The 21057-nt window shown below is 45.2% G+C and overlaps 1 protein-coding gene across 1 annotated transcript; it reads right to left on the bottom strand.

Annotated features, from left to right (window-relative positions):
• Positions 1 to 699: 699 nt before the first annotated feature.
• PLA2G2D (phospholipase A2 group IID) lies at positions 700 to 6429 on the bottom strand. The gene is made up of 4 exons (XM_060141236.1): positions 6342 to 6429; positions 3043 to 3187; positions 2293 to 2399; positions 700 to 845 (listed from the first exon to the last, which is right to left on the bottom strand). The coding sequence occupies exons 1-4, from the start codon at positions 6427 to 6429 to the stop codon at positions 700 to 702; spliced, it is 486 nt and encodes a 161-aa protein (XP_059997219.1).
• Positions 6430 to 21057: the final 14628 nt, after the last annotated feature.

Here is a 21057-nt window from a genome sequence, read left to right as displayed (position 1 = left end):
TTTTTTTTTTTTAAGTCGACAAGCCCTTCCCTCAAAAAGTATTTACGGAGTCCCTTCTGGGTTCTGGGCACTGCTTTGGGCACCAGGGATGCAACTGAGTCCAAGACAGACACAGGCCATGCCCGCAAGGATCCCCAAGCTTCCAAGGGAGAGGGACACAGTGCCAGACAGTGCAGGTCCCAAACTCCGCCCCTATCCTGGGTGGTGGAGGACCTTGGGGTTTTAAGAAGTAGAGTCATGCAGACAAAAAGATCAATATCACCCTTTAGAGAGGCCACTCCAGTGGCAGCTTGGACGGTGCATTGGACTGGTGGGGGGGGACCTGGGGAGGGGGGTGCCTGGAGCGGCAGTAGAGGAAGAATCTGCTGCACCTCGCCCCCAGACCCCACGCCCAACGCCCGCTGCTTTGGCCTAAACACCATCCCTGGGGGCTCCCTGGCCTTGGCTTTTCCTAAGACCCCATTCCACCCTCAGGGGAGACAGCTGCTGCCTTGGCTGGGAAGATTTAGAAGGTCCAAGAGGCAAGGTGGGGGGATGTGGGGGAAGGCCAAGACCCTCCCTTTTCCAGGGAGTGCTTTAAAGAAGCCAGGCTGGTTCAGGGGTTAGATCCTGGGGGGGTGGCAGTGGTCCTGCAGGACTTCCGGAGCTCAAGAAGCCAGGAGCGGGGTAGGGGGCGTGGCACGGTGCAGGGGGCTCCTCCTAGCACGTGGGGGTCTGGCCCTTGCAGCTGGGCCGCCAGTAGTAACGCAGGTGGTTCTTGTAGGTGTCCAGGTTCCGCTGCAGGCAGAGCGCCAGCTCCTTGTCACAGGTGCACAGCTGCTGCTCACACCAGCTCCCCTTGTCAGCTGCGGGGTGGAGGAGGAGGGCACTTAGCATCTATCCCTTCCCCAGCCGGGGCAGGGGTGTCTCAGGGCCCCTGGAGGGAGACGCTGATGGCAGCTCAGCCCTTTCATGGCTTTTGGTACCCTTGCCAGCTACTCTGACTCTAGCTTTGTGACCTTGGGCGCGGGCCATGGCCTCCCTGTGTGCCATTGCTCCTTTGTTTATTCATCCCTTCAGAAAACAGTTGAGCACCTATCCTGTGGCAGGCCCTGGGGGGAAAGGACTGAACAGAATGGACAGGTGAGGTTCACACCCCCCTGGGGAGGGCAGATATCAGAGAACCACAGAAATGAGTGCCAGCAACTGTGCTACCCGGGAGTGAGGAACAATGCAGGGGCTACGAGATGGGAAACGGGTGGGATCTGACTCAGTGTCAAGAGCCATTTGAGCTGAGATCGGAAGGGTTTGCCCCCATTCCCGAAAGTCAGGGTGGAGGAGGGGACTGTTCCAGGCAGGTGGAACAGCATGCGCAAAGCCTCTGGGGAAAGGACCACGATGCTTCAGTTTCATGATCTGTAAAATGGGGGTAAGAAGACCTGGACCTACTGTATAGCACTGGCAACTGTACTCAATATTTTGAATAACCTATAAGGGAAAAGAATCTAAAAAAGAATATATATATATATATATATATATGTATGTATATATAAAAGATTAAAGCAAGAAGGCAAAGCCCTCAGCACATAGTAAGTGGTCAGTAAATGTTGACTATTACTGTTTTTATTGTTAAGTTCTCAATTAACAGTGACAGCTAATGAGCCCATTCAACTCCCAGCCCTGGGACCTGCCACCTTTCTCTGTGCATGAACCCAGGGGCCAGGTGACCTGGGTTACAGCCCAGGTTTCGACATTTACATCTGTGTCACCCTGAGCAAACAGTTCACTCTAGTCTCAGTTTCCTTGTTTGCAAAATAGAGATCACCAGGGTGGTGCTGCCTCCTGGCTGGGCTGCTCTGAGGACAAATGATGATGAAAAAATTAACAGTAACGTCGATAGCCTGTGTAATTTATCGAGCATGCATCTGCAGGGCCCATTGTGTCTGCTCTTATTTTAGTTCTTGAATTGACTTTATGGAGTAGAATACTGTTATCTTCCTGAGTTTCCAGAGGAGGTTCAAAGAAGTTAAGCAACGTGTTCAAGGTCACACAGCTAGTTAATGGTGGGTCAGGGATCTAAGCTGAGGTCTGCCAGCCTTCCAGATCCACAAGGGGTCAAAGCCCCTATTGGACCTCTCCATACTCCTACCCCCATTCCTGCCTCTCCTCCACAGCCCAGCTACTGCCACTGGACACATGAGAAAAACACAGAGGTTGAGTAGCTTGTGCATTGTCACACAGCACATTAAGGCAATGCAGGCTAGAACTCTCTTCCTCGGCCTCCAACTCCAATCCTGAGGCCTGGGCACTCACAGCACTGGATGTTCCCCTGGGAAGACTTGTAGCTGTAGCGATCCAAGTGAATATTGCATTTGTGGTGCTTCAGGTGAGCGTAGCAGCAGTCATGGATGTGGCAGCACCTGGAGGGAGAGGACACGGGGATGGTGGTGTTGATTCCTTGGCCAGCTCGGGTCTCTGGCTATCCCTGCCCCAGAGCAGAAATCGTGTGCCTATCTTGGAAGAGTCAAGGCCTGCAGGGTCTAGTCTTCTTTCTAGCTAACTCTTATTGTTTCCTGTGTACCAGACACCTGTGCTATCTATGAATTCTCTCTTAAGCCTTTTGACCACCCTATGATGGAGGTGCTTGCATTATCCCCATTTCACAGATGAAGAAACTGAGACTCTGGGAGGTCAAGCCACTTGCCCAAGATCACACAGCCTGTAAGTGGTGGATGAGGGGACTGACCCCGGGCCTGGCTGGCTCTCATCCCTCCTCTGGCTGATCCCTAGGGTTGCTGTGAAAACCAAATGTGATCATGGCAAAAAGAGGTAAGACTTTTAAAAAACAATGTTCAACGGCACTGGGGAGTGTGTGGGTATTCTAACTAGTTTGGGGTTGAGAGTACAAGGGGGCCTTTAGAGATTCTGGGGAATCCTCCAGAAGGGCTGGGGCTGGATTGGAGCTCAGCGGAGTTCCTAGCACATAGTACCACATGAATAAATGGATGGAGAGGAAAAGGGAGGGTCCCTGGGTAGGGGCAGGGCATGATTGGGAGGAGTTACCAGTCTGTGGCATCTTTGGGTTGGCCTTTGCCACCAAATCCGCAGTGACAGCCATAGAGAAAATAGGAGAAGATGGGTCTCTTCCCCGTCACTCGTCTGATCATCTTGTTCAGGTCCAGTATCCCGCCCTGGGCTGGAATCACACCTGTCAAGGAGCCCAGCCACAAGGAGAGGACATGAATCTAAGTGGAGGCCAGTGGGCTGCAGGCCTGGCACCTGGATCAAACCAATGACCTTGGATAATAAAATGACAACAGGGCTTCCCTGGTGGCGCAGTGGTTGAGAGTCCGCCTGCCAATGCAGGGGACATGGGTTCATGCCCCGGTCCTGGAAGATCACACATGCCGCGGAGCGGCTGGGCCCGTGAGCCATGGCCGCTGAGCCTGCGCGTCCGGAGCCTGTGCTCCGCAACAGGAGAGGCCACAACAGTGAGAGGCCCGCGTACCGCAAAAAAAATAAATAAATGAAATAAATAAAATAAAATGACAACTAACACTAAGGTTATTGAAAATATAATGATAGTTGGTGAGTCCTTACCATGCATCTTTTCATCTAGTGACATATTGACTCCATCCATCCCATGAGATAAACACTTTTTTTAAAAAAAAATAAATAACCTTTTTCTTCTGGTGTATTCTAGGTGTATGGAAAAGTTGTCAAGATCATACAGAGAGTTCTTATATACTCCTCATTCAGTTTCCTCTAATGTTATTGTCTTCTTAGATAATCGTGGTATATTTATGAAAACTAAAAACCCAACATTGGTACTATAAGTACTATTTTTAATCCTCATTTTAGAGATGAACACACTGCGGCTCAGTAACTTGCTCCAGGTCATAGTAGTTGGTAAATAGAAGAGCCAGGATTGAAACCCAAGGCAGTCTGGTTCTGTTCTCTGTCTCTGGGCATTGCGTTCACATTCCATAATAGGAAGACACCCTTCCTCTTACACTCACCCCACCTCCCCAGACCCCCAGCACAGCCTGTAGAGAAATCCACACATTAAACAGCATGCATGGCTCTCGTGGGAAGCAGTGTGATTTAGAAATCAATGATCTTCTTTTCTTTTTTTTTTTTTTTTTTGCGGTACGCGGGCCTCTCACTGTTCTGGCCTCTCCCGTTGTGGAGCACAGGCTCCAGACGCGCAGGCTCAGCGGCCATGGCTCACGGGCCCAGCCGCTCCGCGGCATGTGGGATCTTCCCGGACCGGGGCACGAACCCGTGTCCCCTGCATCGGCAGGCGGACTCTCAACCACTGCGCCATCAGGGAAGCCCCGAAATCAATGACTTTCATGGATATTTTTCATTTCAGTCATAATATCTGCTGGTTAGAGTTGATCATAAGGGGAATTTATTTTATTGGGAGAGAGGAATACATTATGTTGAGTTAGGAGAAATAAAATATATTAAGTCAATGAATTCAGGGGAGAATTTGGGAGAAACAGACAAGGTAAGAGGGGACTGGAATGTACCTGTGTGCAAGCTGGGGAGATGATCCAAGGACACAGATGGAGCCCAGAGTCTCAGGGAGACTGGGCTGGGGAGGCCCCCTCAGGTGACCCTAGTTTTGGAGCCCCTCCCCGCCAAGTAAATGATGTTATAATGAAAGCGCTACACTCAAATGAAGTAAGTAGTAAACCAGGGATGAGCCCCAGATTGGGGAAGGTTGGGACGGGAAGAGGTGGGCTTGGGATGAACTCATGCAGCAGACCAAGGGTTCGATCACAAGCAGGGTGCTTGCCTTGGGCTGTAGGTAAAAGTGACTGGTGGTGTCAGGGACTTGCAGGCAGGTCGTGTCCCCAGCATGTGGGAATCCACAATGCCACTGCTGTTTGCCACGGTGGCTGTAGATGTACGGGTGTTAAAGAGAAACCTTGCTAAGTTTTGACCATCCTAAGGAATGACCCCAGGCCCTCTGGACTTCCGGATTCGGTGATAAGGCACCAGAAAGCAGCCCACTGCCAGGAGAGTTAGCGTCCACCCTGGAGGCCAGCCAGGGACCTGAATTCAGAATCTCGCCTTTTTGCTGTACCTCTGTCCCCCCTAAGTCTAGCCCTTTCCATTTCAGCTTAGAAATAGCCACACAAATAAACTCACACCTGAAGGATGCAGCTGTTCCTTGCCAGGCAAACAATAAATTCAACTTTGATTCAGAATGCTTTCGGGTGGTCTTATTTCTCATAATTTTACAGTGAGGTCAACCCAGCCCTGGGAAATTGAGGAGCTCAACTTGTGGTCATGAGGGCTTCAGGCACTGGCTTAGCTTGACAGAAATACCTGCCTGGGTTACTTTTTTCCATCCTCAGTTGTCACTGAAGGGGATGGAGCCCTTTCTCCCAAGGGTTAGCGGCAGTGGCAGGAGGTAACATCACTACTATCTCGTGAATGTGCTGTGTGTTAAACTATTGCTCGCTTACTATTACTTACACTTGCTAAACACTTTGTAAACGTTTTCTCATTAGAGTCCTTCTAACAACCCAATGTAAAGGGTGCCATTGTGCCCACTTTACAGATGAGGATATAGAGGGGTAGGGGGACTTGGCCAAGGTCATATGACTGGGAGGTGATGGGCCAGCATCTGAATGCAGGTTCATCTGTGTATTTTATCTCTATACTGTATTGCCTCTTTGCATCTGAGAGATGAATTTCTGCAGCTTGATTGCAATTTTCCTAATGGTTTTTACGGTAACCTTGGAGATGTGTTCCTCTTGAGAATTTGGAAGTCCCCAAAATAACACAAAACCACATTTAAAAATGCAAATCCTTTCTCAAATCACATATTTTGAGATGGCTCAAGAAACAAAAACGCCAGTTTGCCAGGAACCAGATTTGTACATTTGATCTGCTAAAGATCGGATGGAAACTGCCCCATCTCCCAGCGGTCAACAGAACCCTCTTCCCAGGTTCAAGGGAGATAATGATCATGCAAGAGTTCTAAAAATGTAGAGTGCTGTACATAGGTAAGAGATTGCTATTATCCGGTCAAAGGGACAGAGGGGAGCAGATCCATTTCTATAATTTGTGTCCGAAGTACCAGAGGCATCAGTTCAGCTGGACCACAGTTTCTGTAGTTTCCCGCCTTCGTATGCCACACAGCTTGGCAGTCCAGAGCTCTCTGGCCGAAGCCACTGTTCCAGGGGACTGACAGCCACGGATGGCTCCTTGCAGGAGGCCAAAGAGTTGGGGACTGCGAGGCCAGGGCAGTGAGGATCAGAGCAACAGCTCAGCTTAGGAAAGAGATATAGGGCATCTCCGCTTCCCTCCCTGCCTTCCCAGCTGTGGGTCCTGTCCCCACTTACCAGCAAACACCACCAGCATGCACAGCGAGGCAAGTTGCATGATCCCAGCACAGAGCAGTGGAGGCAGCTGCTGGAAGTCCCCTTCCATGCTAGCAGCTCTTTATATCAGATGCAACCCTACTGGATGCATGTACCCCTCCCAGCTCTGGACGAGGTCACCCATACTCTTTGTTTCCTCTTTTCCGGCAATGAGGAATTTTATGATTTTTGTTTCTAATATCTGTTTTTTCAACTTTTTGATTGCAGTAGAAACAAGTTCAGCGTAGAAGATTTGGAAAACATAAGCGATGAGAAGAAATTTAAAATCACTTGTGAATCCATTCATCACCATTCATTTTTTAAAAAAAATTGACATACAACATTGTGCAAATTTAAGGTGTTCAACATATTGATACATTATATATTATAATATGAGTTGTCATGGCAGCAATTCTATCATGTCACATAATTACAATTTCTTTTTGTGGTTGGCATAATTAAGATCTAGTCCCTTAGCAAGTTTGGCGATTATAACACAACATTGTTGTCTATATTCACTCTACTGTCTCTAGGACTTATTTACTACTTGTTGCAAGTTTGTACCTTTAAACAACTTTGGTCCTATCCCTCCCCATCCCCTACTTCCTGGTAACCACCATTTTACTCTTTGTTTTTATATGTTTGGCTGTTTTAAATTCCACATATAAGTGATATTATACAGTATTTGTCTTTCTCTGTCTTACGTCTCACTTACCACAATGCCCTCAAGGTCTATCCATATTGTTGCAAATGGCAGGATATCCTTCTTATTACGGCTGCATAATGTTCCATTGTGTACATATATATATATATATATATATATATATATATATATACTCACATACATGGCATCTTTATCCCTTCACCCGTTGATGGGAGCTTAAGTTGTTTCCACTATTAATATTTTGGTGTATGTCCTTCTGGTTCTATTGCTATATACATCTTTCCACACTTTTCCCTGACCGAATTAGGAAAATGTTACAGGTAGTACTTTGTAGTCTGTCTTTTCATTTACTAAAATAACTTGAACATATTTCTATGTTGTTAACTATTCTCCTGCAGAAATGTTTTGAAAGGCAGCCTTGTATTCCATTATATGACTATGCTCTTCATTTAACAAATCCCCTATTCATGGGCATATAGGTCAATTTCGTACTCTTTTAGACCATACAGTGGTACAGTGAAAGAACTCTTTGTTGTTAAATCTCAGTTTCTGCCCAAAATTGTTTCTATAGGATCTACTCCTTAAGTGAACTTGCTGAGTCAAAGCACACACACAATTTGAAGGCAATTGACGTGTGTTGAGTGTGTTGACTACTTACCCTGCGGAAGGTCTGCCCCAGATTACAATGGGAATCCTAATGAGGCAAATGGTGTGGACCCAGCCCAACTAGGGTGGAGATGCTGATGGCAGGACACACATGGCATTACAAAGGGATGGTCTGCCACAAAGGCTCCACTGGTAACCTTCCAAGGTTTGGTGGAGAGTCCGTGAGGCCAGAAATTGGGTTTCTTCCGTGCCCGTCATATAGCTGTTCAAGAACACAGTGCATAGGCTGACCTCTTTGCTGCTAGCTAATCAGTCCACCCAAAAAAGCGAGACACTGCTAGGTATTCTCCCTCTCCCTCTCCCAGCCCTCTTCGCTCTCTCTTTTCAATCTAATTTTCCTCTGTTCCTAGACTCAGTCACCAACTGATCATCTCCTATGTGAGAAAGCAATCTGCATGCAAAATAATGAAGCAGCAAGTAAATGAAATGTCTCTGGCATATTCTTTGACACTCCTCCCCTCTGTGTGCTCAGTAGTCATTCCCTGGTGCTCTTACCAATGTGGGACCTTACTGTACAGTCTTTTAGATCTGGGGTCTTGATGGGACATAGGACTTCTCTCCAGAGCCCCAGCTTCCCCCAGGCTGGTATCATTTCGGCAGGAGCAAAAGTAGCCAGGACCTCTCTCTGCTGCTTCCAGAATAGATGCTACAAAAAGTTCTCAAAATCTCCTGTCCCCGATACTCCCAGAGGCCCCAGCGCACAGCTGAAAGGCTGAGTTTGAGATCAAAGGGACTGTGTTAAAACTCTGGCTTCTTCTTTTACCAGCTGTGGGACCCTGGGCAAATCACCTGACCTCATGAGCCTTGGCTTCCTCGTTTGCAGAATGGGGACAATGTGGGGGCAACAGTCCCTCCCTCCTCTGATTGCTGTGGGGTTTAGAGAACACATGCACACAGCACACCACACCAAATCTCACCCACAGAGACGATGCCATTATGGTGATCACAACACGGGCTATGTAGCATCACGTGGAGGTGAAGAGGCCGAGACGTGGGATTCGAACTCAGGCTGCCTCCCCAGTGTTCCAGCTGCTTCACTGGGAGAAAGCTGCTCGGCTCCGTCTTCCATTTCCTCATGTGTGAAATGGGGCAGTGATAGTGTTACTGAACCGAACTTGGGTCTGCTTGCCAGCATACAGTAAAGCCAATCTACTGACCTCGGGCTGTGGTGAACCAAAGTGCACCATGTATTGCAGGGTGCCAAGCAAGGAGTCCAGGCCGCTAATGCTCAAAAGGCTTGAATTCCTCTGGTGGCTTTCAGGGAAAGGTTTTTAAAGACAGGGTGAGGGAGAGGGGGTTGCAGGGTATGTGATCAGCTCATGGACATTCTTCTGATTGGTTGGTGGTGAGGTAATTGGGGGTCAATCTCATTAACCTTCTGGTTCCAATCATTTGGAGTCAGCTGTTAATCCTATCCACTCTATCATCTCAGTGTATTTTTTTCTCCCTAGAAATGTGACCTGGGTTTTTAAAAAAATATCTTCTATGTTTCTAATTAACATGCTCAAGCTTTCCTCTATCTTCTTAAACATATAGAATATAGTTATAACAACTGTCGTAATGTCTTTATTTACTAATTCTATCATTTGCATTGTCTCTAGGTCTGTTTCTATTGATTGCTTTTTTTTTTCTTATTACGACTTTTAGGTCACCATTGCTCATTGTTATAGAAAATACTATGGGGAATTCCTTGGTGGTCCAGTGATTAAGACTCCACAGGGGGTACTGGTTTGATCCCTGGTTGGGGAACTAAGGTCCTGCATGCCTCCCAGCATAGCCAAAAAAAAAAAAAAGGAAAAGAAAAGAAGGCACTATGATAATAAAGCTTTGTCTATTTTTAAAAGGGGGTTTCTCTAAAGTAGGTTTCCAGAAGTGAAACTGCTGAATTAGAAGATTGAAGCGTTCTTAAACTTCTTCCTCTTTCTGAAATTCGTAGGAATTTAGAAACTCCCTTGCTTCTGGTTCCATCAGCAGCATATAATAGTTAGAACTGGTCATTTCCTGAGACTTGCCAGAAAGTCTGTATTTTTACTTTCCTGGAAACAGTGGGGAGAACACTTGGTGATACTATTAGGCCACAGTCCATCAATATCTCCAAGTGGTGGACAGAAAGGAGCAGGAGAGGACTTAGACACTGAAGTGCAAATTCTATTAAGAATAGTTACCATCAGCTGGGGCTCAGAGAGGTTAGAAACCCGCCTAGCGTCATACAGCAGGTACGTGGCAGAAATTGGGTTAGAATAGAGGTCTGCCAGAGCTGCCCTTACTATGTGCTAGGCACTGTTCTAAGTAAATGTAAGCAGGTAGTGCCCTAATCCCCATTTTACAGATGAGTCCTTTTACCCAGGGGCTACTTTCTTGCCCTCCCAACATAGATGGAGGCGGAAATGAGAAGAGCTGGCAGAGCCTGCAGACTGCTGCCCCCAGCCTCAGTGCAGAGAAGAAGGTGGACTCCCATCTCCTAAGAGACACCCCCATGGGTTGAGAACATGTCCTTTCAGCCAGTGACCAGCATCCTCCACTTGATGCAGCCCTCCCTGCAAAGCCCCATTTACTGAAATGATCCCATTGCCTGAATTCCATTCATGATGAAACCTGCCAGAGGGGGTTAGAGATGCAGCTCAGAATTACTGAAGGTTTGCAGGGGAAGAGGAAATTTAAAGAAGCTGGGCTTAACTAGAGATTATCATACTAAGTGAAGTAAGTCAGACGGAGAAAGACAAATATATGATATCACTTATATGTGGAATCTAAAAAAGAAGAAAAAGATACAAATGAACTTATTTACAAAACATAAACAGACTCACAGACTTTGAAAACAAACTTATGGTTACCAAAGGGGAAATGTAGGGGGAAGACACAAATTAGGAGTTTGAGAGTAACATATACACACTACTCTATATAAAATAAATAATCAACAAGCACCTACTGTATAGCACAGGGAAATCTACTCAATATTCTGTAATAACATATATGGAAAAGAATCTGAAAAGGAATGGATTTATGTAGAACTGAATCGTTTTGCTGTACACCTGAAAATAACACAACATGGTACATCAACTCCACTCCAATATAAAATAAAAATTAAATTAAAAAAATAAAAAGAGGAAAACAGGTTAAAAAAAATAAAGAAGCTGGACTTCCTCAGGGTCCTCTGAACTTCATCTCCGATACCATCTGGCAGGGGGCGAGGAGGGAGGGATTTGAGATTCCTTTGTTGGGTAGTGACCCACTTTTCTCCAGCTGCACCCAAGCAGAACTAAAGTAAGTGAATTAAACAACCAGAAACCACTCAATGTCTGTCTGCTGCAGAATGGTAGATGGCGTGATTACACCACATCGACAAACCACAGCTACACATAACAACCCGGAAAAATCTCACAAACATAATGCTGAATGAAGAAAGCTGGACACAAAAGAGTACAGGTTGTAAGAGAGATTTATACGACGTTCCTAAAAAGTCAAGCTAATTGGCGCTTTTAAAGATCAGGACAGGGGCTTCCCTGGTGGCGCAGTGGTTGAGAGTCCGCCTGCCGATGCAGGGGACGCGGGTTCGCGCCCCGGTCTGGGAGGATCCCACGTGCTGCGGAGCGGCTGGGCCCGTGAGCCATCGCCGCTGAGCCTGCGTGTCCGGAGCCTGTGCTCCGCAACAGGAGAGGCCACAACAGTGAGAGGCCCGCGTACCACAAAACAAAAACAAAAACAAAACAAACAAACAAAAAAGTCAGGACAGTGGCTACCCATTGAGGGGCATGGTGACTGGAGGGGTTTCTGAGAGGGTTTCAGGGGTGCTGCTAAGACTCTGTCTCTTTGGGTATTGGTTACATTGGTGCGTTCATATTCTGAAAATTCATCTAGCTGTTCACTGTTGTTTCTTTAGGCCACATCATGTGGCACGTGGGATCATAGTTCCCCGACCAGGGATCAAACCCGTACCCCTCCAAGGGAAGCGCAGAGTCTTAACCACTGGGCCAGGGAAGTCCCCAGGCTGTTCACTTTTGATTTGTATATTTTCATGTATATGTTATACATCCATAAATTTGAGTAATGACAATAATAATGAAGATCATGACAGTAAAAGCAAGTGGACTCAAACTTCACTAGGAAGTATTGGCTTGGCCAAAAGGTTCATTCGGGTTCATTTTTCCCGAATGAATTTTTTGGCCAACCCAACACTTCAGATACCCTTCTAGATGATTACATATCCTTCTGGATGATCAGATAATCTCTCTAGATAACCCAATATCCTTCTAGGTGATCCAGTATCCGTCTAGATGTTCAGACATCCTACCAGATTATGAACAACTGAAGTTGTGTAGTAGAAACAAATTTCTACTTTGATATCAGGCAAATCTGGCTTCGAATTCTAGCTTATTCACGGCATTACTTTGATTACATTACTTCATCTCTCTGAACCTCAGGTTTCCCATCTGAAACTGGGACCAGTCACACTTCCTCTGAGGCTCGTTGTCATGATTACAGGTAGAATGGTTGGCACACAGTAGGTGGTCAGTAAATGCATGGCACCTGGTGACCCCTCCGCCCAGGAGAAAAGAGTTGAAAGTTCTGACCTCCCCTCACACCTCAGGCCCAGGGACTCTTGCTTCTAAAGGATAGAGTTGGTCACAGAGCAGGGAATTTCCACTTTGACCTCTCAGACAAGTGGCCATAGAATTATTTTCAAAATCACTCAAAATCCCCCTCCAGGCAGCTTCAAGATGGTCATTGCTTGAAGGTTCTTCTTGTTTTCAGACTTGGCCTGGGCCCCTGCTGCCTTCCTCAAGGTCACATCATCCTGGGGGGCAGCAGAGCCTGGGTGTTCAGGAGGTTAGACAGGCCTGGTGTGGATCCTGACTCCCCCTCTGCTTTCTCATCTGTTAAGTGGGCTGGAGGAACATGAGAATGTCCAGCTATCAGAGTTCTTGTGAGGATTCTGAGACATGGGGCACGGACGGTGCTTGTTGCAAACGGCAGGTGTGGGTGGGGCCTGGTACCACTCTGCACAAGTTGAATTGGGTGCAGGTGGTTTGACCTGCCTCAGGAGTTGGGGGGTGCGACTGTGGACCCCAAGAGATTTGTCTGGTGGCTTTGGCCGGAGCCCTGTGGAGAGAGCTCTGCAGAAACTCCAGGCGTAGGCTCTGGTCACTGGGAGGGGCTCTGCAGGGCACAGGGGACAGAGGGGTGCAAACGTGGTGCAGGATGGGTGTGGCTCTGAGGCTGGAGGGTAGGGAGACCCCACTGGGCCCCTGAAGGCCCACAGCTTTGGGGTGCTGAGGCCTCCAGGAACAGCTGTGGAGGTGGGTTTGGGGAGCAGAGCAGAAGACTGAGAGCCTGGGGTTCCCAAGGCTACCTTGGAGACTCCCAGAAATAGCGGCAGGATTTTACTTCGTGGGGACTTAGGGAGGGGCTGACTTATGTGGGCCAGACAAGAGGCCAGAGGCATTTCTTGCTGTTAATCTGATTCCCCCAGGGGCCCACAGCCTCTTGAGAGATGGAATATTTCCTGCCATATCAGAAAACAAAGGATGTCAATGTCATCAGCGATTGCAGCCCCCCAACGTGAGCCGGTGAACCCTGAGAAAACTCAGGAAGGGAAGACTGCCTGCCATCTAGCAGCCATCAGACTGCAGCCACTCGCTACGACGAGCCCTGAGGAACCTCAGGATATGAAAACACAGGATACTGGCCTCAGATAGCTGAGGTGCATATCAAAGGAATGATTTCAGTGAGCCCAGACTCTTGCATCTTCTCATACATAGAAAAAATGCTAATTCCTTAACTTGGGATATCTGGTTTTTTTAATTCACAATAATCTTTTGATCTTCCTGACTACCTGCGCTTTGTTGCAAAACTCCGATGTATTCTAGCTCCCCACCTCCGGGGGGCAGTTCTCTCAGGGTTACTTGAGATGCTGCTTCCAGGGCTTGAAGTCCTAAAAATTCCCACAGAATGAAACAGGACTCTCAACTTTTAGGCTGTGAATGTTTTTTTTTTTAAGTCGACACTCTTGAGACCTGGTGGAAGGGTATACCCAAGAGACACACCATTCACTCCATAGGAAATAGCAATGTTTTGCCTTTTACATGAGGTCTTTGATCTCACCATGTGTATGGTGGGTATCATCTGTCCCATTTGCGGATGGGGTTAGTGGGGCTCTGAAGGATCAAGCCACTTCTCAGGCAGAGCACTGGCCAGACCCAGTCTCCTCACTTTCAAGTCTGATTCTTTTCCAGTGGGGCATCGCCATGGGCTATATGCACAATGGGTGGTGTTATGGGCTGAACGTGTCCTCCCACCCTGTAAAATGTATATGTTGAAGTCCTAGGCCCCAGTATCCTATTTGGAGATAGGGTTTTTAAAGAGGTAATTAAGTTAAAATGAGGTCATTAGAGTGGGTCCTATTCTAAAATGACTTGTGTCCTTATAAGAAGAAGAGATTTGGACATAGACAGGTACAGAGGGACAAAATCATGTGAAGACACAGGGAGAAGATGGCCAGCTGCAAGCCGAGGAGAAAGGCCTCAGAAGGAACCAACCCTACTGATACCTTGATCTCCGACTTCCAGCTTCTAGAACTGTGAGAAAACAAAATTCTCTTGTTTAAGCCCCACACTCTGTGGTGCCTTGTTATGGCAGCCTGATCAAGCCAACACAGTTGTTAAGAGAGCCCAGAAATAATAATGGATGCATAGGCAGGCTTCCTGGAGGAGGTGAGCAGCTGCTAGTCATTGCCCTCTTTCTTCTGCTTGGTCCTCTTCCCCTCCCCACAATGTCCACATGCACCGTGCCTGCAGTAGAGACCTGGTCTGAGGGACTGGCCTGGTCCTCAGGCTGCTGCCTGTAACCAGGCTTTCCCTGACTCACAAGGCTGAGCCCAGCTTGTTGCCTCAGTTTCCGCCTCCATAAAATGGGAATAATGTCCTTTGAAGCCTCCCTCCTCCAGGGTCAACTGCTTAATGATTAGGAATTATTTGGCAATATAGTCATTATACATGTGTGTGTATATATAAAACATTTTTGTTATAAATGTAGAAGCAGTATATGTTTCTTAACTTTTTGTTTCTTTGAAAGTCAACTTTATCGAGGTACAATTTCCACAAAATTTGGTATAGCCAGTCTTTTTAATTTCCGGATCTCTAATAAGTATGTAGCAGAATCTCGTGTGGTGTTCATTTTCATTTCCCTAATGACTAATGATGCAGAGCATCTTTCTCTATGCTAATTTGTCAATCAATATCTTCTTTGGTGAAGAGTCTGTTCAAATCTTTTGCTCATTTTTAAAAATTGAGTGGTTTGTTTTCCTATTATTGAGTTTTGAGAGTTCTTATATATATTCTGCATACAAGTCCTTTATCAGATGTGTGATTTGCAAATATTTTCTTCTGGTCTGTGATGTGTCTTTCTGTTATCTCAGTAGAGTCTTTAGAAAAAGCAGAAGTTTCATTTTCCTGAAGCCCAATTTATTGTAGGCTTCATACCTTCTATATTCTCTTCTATATATCATGCTTTTGGTGTTGTACCAAGAAATCTGCCTAATCTAAGGTCACAAAGATTTTCTGCTATGCTTTCTTCTAGAAATTTTATAAGCTTAGGTTTTACATCTAGGTCTATGATCCATTTTTTAAAAAAAGATTTTTAAAAAGTTTTGGTAGAATATACACAACGTAATATTTACCATCTTAACTACTTTTCACACTGTCGTGCAACCATCACCACCATCCAGCTGCAGAATTCCTTTCCTCTTTGCAAAACTAAAACTCTGTACCCACTAAGCAAGAACTCCTAATCTCGCCCTCCCCCGCCCCTCCTCCCTGGCAACACCATTCTTTCTGTCTCTGAATTCGACTCTCTAAGTACCTCATACGAATGGAATCATGCAGTATACGTCCTTTTCTAACTGACTTATTTTACTTAACACATGCCCTCAAGGTTCATCCAAATGGCATGTGTCGAAATTTCCTTCCTTTTTAAAACTGAATAATATGATCCATTAAAAGAATAGCTTGGGGCTTCCCTGGTGGTGCAGTGGTTGAGAGTCTGCCTGACAATGCAGGGGACATGGGTTCGAGCCCTGGTCTGGGAGGATCCCACATGCCGCGGAGCAATTAGGCCCGTGAGCCACAACTACTGAGCCTGCGCGTCTGGAATCTGTGCTCCGCAACAAGAGAGGCCGCGATAGTGAGAGGCCCATGCACCGTGATAAAGAGTGACCCCCGCTTGCCGCAACTAGAGAAAGCCCTCGCACAGAAACGAAGACCCAACACAGCCAAAAAAAAAAAAAAATAGAATAGCTTTACAGAAATATAATTTGCATATCACACCATTCATTTGAGTGTATAATTTGATTTTTTTTGGTATATTCACCGTTATGCAACCATCACCATAATCTAATTTTAGAACATTTTCAACATCCCCCAAAGAAGCCCTCCCCATTAACAGTTACCAACCTCCTCTACCCCACACTCCCTCCCCCAAGCCCCAGGCAAGCAGTAATCTGCTTTCCGTCTCTATAGAGTTGCCTAGTCTGGAATTTCATATAAAGGAAATCATATAATATGTGGCCTTTTGTGGCTGGCTTCTTTCATTTAACATAATGTTTTTGAGGTTCATCAATGTTATAGTTTGTATCAATATTTTATTCCTTTTAATTGTTGAATAATGTTCCATTGCATAGATATTCCACCTTTCATGTATCTATTTATCAATTGATGGACATTTGTTTTTCCCTGCTTTTTAGTTATTATGAATGATCCTGCTATGAACATCTGTGTGCAAATTTTTGTGTGGGTGTATGTTGTCATTTCTCTTGGGTACATACCTATATACCATATATATAGCCATCCTAGTGGGTGTGAAGTGGTAACTCATTATGGTTTTGATTTGTGTTTCCCTAATGACTAATGATGTTGAGCAACTTTTCGTGTGCTTGCTGGTCATTTGTTTATCTTCTTTGGAGAAATGTCTATTCAAATCCTTCGCCTATTTTTAAATTGGGTTGTTATCTTTATTGTTGAGTTACAAGAATTCTGGACCCAAGTCCCTTAACAGACATATGAATTGCACATATTTTATCCTATTCTGTGGGCTGTCTTTTTATTTTCTTAGTGGTATTGTTTGCAGCACAAAATTTTTAATTTCGATGAAGTTCAATTATTTATTTATTTATCACTTGTGCTTTTTTTGTAGTATCTAAGAAACAATTGCCTAACCCAAGGTCAAAAGATCTACTCTTATTTTTTCTTCTAAGTTTCTTCTGAGTTTTATAGTTTTAAGCCTTACAGTTAAATCTATCATCCATTTTGAGTTAACTTCTGTGTACGGTGTGGGGAAGGAAACCAGTTTCATCCTTTTGCATGTGGATATCTAATTGTTTCAGCACCATTTTTTGAAGACCTCTTTCTGTATTGAATTATCTTGGCACCCTTGTTGAACTGTGATCCATTCTGGTTAATTTTTGAATATGGTGAGATGTATGGATGAAATTATCTTTTTGCCCTCCCTCCCTCCCTCCCTCCCTTCCTTCCTTCCTTCCTTCCTTCCTTCCTTCCTTCCTTTCTTACTCTCTTTTCTTCATATTGATAGTCAATTGTTCCAGCACCATTGTTGAAAATCCTCCACCAGGGCTTCCCTGGTGGCGTGGTGGTTAAGAATCGCCTGCCAATGCAGGGGACACAGGTTCGAGCCCTGGTCCGGGAAGATCCCACATGATGCAGAGCAACTAAGCCCGTGTGCCACAACTACTGAGCCTGCACTCTAGAGCCCGCAAGCCACAACGACTGAGCCCGCGTGCCACAACTACTGAAGCTCGCGCGCCTAGAGCCTGTGCTCCGCAACAAGAGAGGTTACTGCAATGAGAAGCCCGCACACAGCAACGAAGAGTAGCCCCCACTCTCCACAACTAGAGAAAGCCCGCATGCAGCAATGAAGACCCCATGCAGCCAAAAATAAATAAAAGAAACAAAAAGAAAGAAAATTCTCCACGGGATTGCATTTGCACCTGTGTCAAAAATAAATTTTCCATAAATGTATAGGTCTAATTCTGGATCATCTATTCTGTTCCATTGATCTATTTGTCTATCTTTATACCAATCTACACTGTCTTGATTAAAGTAACTTTATAAGCCTTAAAATCAGGTAGTATAAATCCTGCAACTTTGTTCTTCTTTTCAAAGTTGATTTGATATTCTAGGTCCTTTGCATTTCCATATGAATTTTAGTATCAGCTTGTCAATTTCTACAAGAAAGGTCTATTAGGATTTTGAATGAGAGGGCATTGACTTTAGAGAGCAAATCGGGAGAATTGGCATCTTAACAATATTCAGTCTTCCGATTCATAAACATGGTCTTTCTTGATTTCTCTGGGCATTGTTTCATAGTTTTCAATGCACAAGTCTTCCATATATTTTGTCAGATTTATCCCTAAATATTTCATATTTTTGGATATTATTGTTAAAGTATTTTTTTCAATTTCATTTTCCAGTTGTTTATTGCTAGTAAATAGAAGTACGATTTTCTTGTATTTTCATCTTATATCCTTCTCCCTTGCTACTAAACTCAGTTATTAGTTCTAGCAGTTTTTTTGTAGATTCTACAGGATATTTTTTTTTACATGGACTATCATGTTTATGCCAATAGACACAATCTTACTTCTTTTCCAATCTGAATGCCTTTCATTTCTTTTCTTGCCCTAGTGAACGGCCTAAAACCAACAGTAAAACATTGAATAGAAGTAGTGAGAGTGGAGATTCTTGTCTTGTTCCTAATCTTAGATGGAAAAGTAATCAGCCTTTCCCCATTAAGTACGATGGTAGCTGCAGGGGTTTTTTTGTAGATGCCCTTTTTCAAGCTGAGGAAGTTCCCTTCTATCTCAGTTTTCTGACAGTATTTTTCAAAAATCAGGGACAGATGTCAGATTTTGTCAAATGGATGGTTTTTTTTGCATTTATTAAGGGGTTTTCTTTTTTAGTCTGTTAATAGGGTCTTTTTAGTCTGTTAATCATTGATTGATTTTTTTAGTATAAAACCAAACTTTCATTCCTCACTTGATCATTTTGTATTTTCCTTTTTATATCTTGTTGGACTCTGTTTGCTAACATTTTATTAAGAATTTTTACATCTATGTTCATGAGAGATATTAGTCTGTAGTTTTATTTTCTTGTAATGTCTTTATCTGGTTTTGGTGTCAGAAGAATAGTGGCTTAATAGTATGAATTGGGAAGTATTTCCTCCACTTAAATTTTCTAGAAGAATTTGTGTAGAATTGTGTCCTCCCAAAATTCATATGTTGAATCTAACCCCCATTATCTCAGAATGTGACTGTATTTGGAGATAGGGTTTTAATTGAGTTTAAATGAGGCCATTAGGGTGGTCCCTAATCCAATCTGACTGGTTTTTATGAGAAGAGGAAATGTGGACACACAAAAAGACAGCAGGGATGTGCATGCACAGAGGAAAGACCATGTGTGGAGCCGTCTGCAAGCCAAGAAGAGGAGCCTCAGAATGAAACCAACCCTGCCGACACTTCGGTCTTGGACTTCTAGCCTCCAGAAGCGTGAGAAAGTGAATTTCTGTCGTTTAAGCTACCCCGTCTATGGTACTTTGTAATGGCACCCCTAGCAGCCTGATACAATTAGTATTATTTCTTCCTTAAGTATTTGGTTATATTCACCTGTGAAGTCATCTAGACCTGGGGTTTATTTATGAAAAGGTTTTAAACTGCATGTTCAATTTGTTTAATAGATGTAGGGGTTATTTCCAGTTGAGTGAATTCATGTTTTTCAAGGAAAGTGACTGTTTCATCTTAGTCATTGAATATACTGCCTTACATTCATTTTAACACAAAAAAATGACAGACAGTAAAACCACCAGTTATTCTACTGTCTAAAAATAACCACTGCTAATGTTTTGCTGTATATCTTCCAGATAATTTTTATGCATGTGCCCATCCACCCCTCAACAACCGCCCCCCCTTTTGTTTTTAGTTTCCAACAGTCTTTTTTTTTAATTGGGGTATATTTGCTTGACAATGTTGTGCCCACCCCGCTTTTCTTTTGTTTGTTTTACAAAATTGCTATTATCTTTAATATCCAGGTTTTTTGTATCGTTAAATCTTTGAAAACATAATTATGGATGGATGGTTAATCATTTGCTTAACTAATTCCCTAACTTAACGTGCCTCTGATGGAGGAGCGTCTAAAGAACGCCGCAGTCAGCATCCTCTTTCATTTGTCTCTGGGAGCTACTCAGGTTTGTATCTTGGTTTATAGTCCCAGAAGTGGAATTACTGGGTCGACCAGTCTATTGTTGACTTTAGATATTGAGCACTCTGCGATTGGGGGAGGAGGGGGGACGGAGGCGGAGGGAGGGGGAGGGAGGGGGAGGGAGCGCCCATCCTCCCCTCAAGGCACCAAGCCCAAAACCAACGCAGCCAGTGGGAGTGTGTGATGAGAAAATGGCACAGGACTATGCAGAGACTCTCAGGGCCTCCTCCACTGCTCCCCCCCCAACCCCAGCCACGGCCTCCTTGGCATAGATCTAAGTGCCTCCTGGTTACCTGCATGTTGGCGGCTGTATCATCAGTATGTGGGCTGGACTGGGCCTTACTTCTTGGTTCTTCCTCCTTTGGAGTGAGTTATTAACAGGTATCTGCAAAAATCAAAGCGAGTACTGAACTGTGCAGGCAAGTGAAGGCAGAGACCAGCCTTACCCTTCCACCTCCACGCTCTGTTCTCAGGGAGCTCACAGTCTGATGCGGCAGGTGCAGCCCCTGTCCCAGGAGAACCCCTGGCTTTTTTGGAGGAAATGATAGTCCCCTGTTCTCCAGGATCCCTGGTTTGAGTGCAGTGTCAAGACCCACAGACCGGAACACATACAGTCTTTCTACAAAAGACTGTATAAGCAAGCGCAGGTCAACACCTTCCACGTGGGGATGTGTGATTGGACGCAGGGGGGCTTTTCTAGGATAACTTCCTGGGAAAGAGAACCCGCAGAGAGGAGGTTGGGCAAGGGAAGGGTGAGGGCTGGGAGAACGGGGAAATGGCACGTGGGATTGGCCAGTCAGTTGGTTTGGTAGAGCCAGAAGTGCAAGCTGGAAAAGCTGGGGGTAGGAAGGGAAATGCTGGTGGGGGGGGAGGGGCGGTTCCCGTCTGTTCTTTGCCAGCAATTTGGGACCATTGGGAGGGAAGGGCCAATGGAGACGATTTGGAGTTTTCACTTCCAATTCTACTCTTCTTCCCCCCTCCCTTTTTCCCCTCCCATCATCTCAGTTCACCTCAAGGCTGGAGAACAGGCCTCTGTTTGGTAACAAAGAGGTCTTTATCTGAGCACCTGCCGCATGCCCCCATAGCACACAACACCTGTAATCTGTTA

Source organism: Lagenorhynchus albirostris, chromosome 2, assembly GCF_949774975.1.
Source record: "Lagenorhynchus albirostris chromosome 2, mLagAlb1.1, whole genome shotgun sequence".
In the NCBI taxonomy this organism is placed as follows: Eukaryota; Metazoa; Chordata; class Mammalia; order Artiodactyla; family Delphinidae; genus Lagenorhynchus; species Lagenorhynchus albirostris.
Note: the sequence above shows the minus strand (reverse complement) of the source record. Positions and strands in the feature narration are given on the sequence as shown.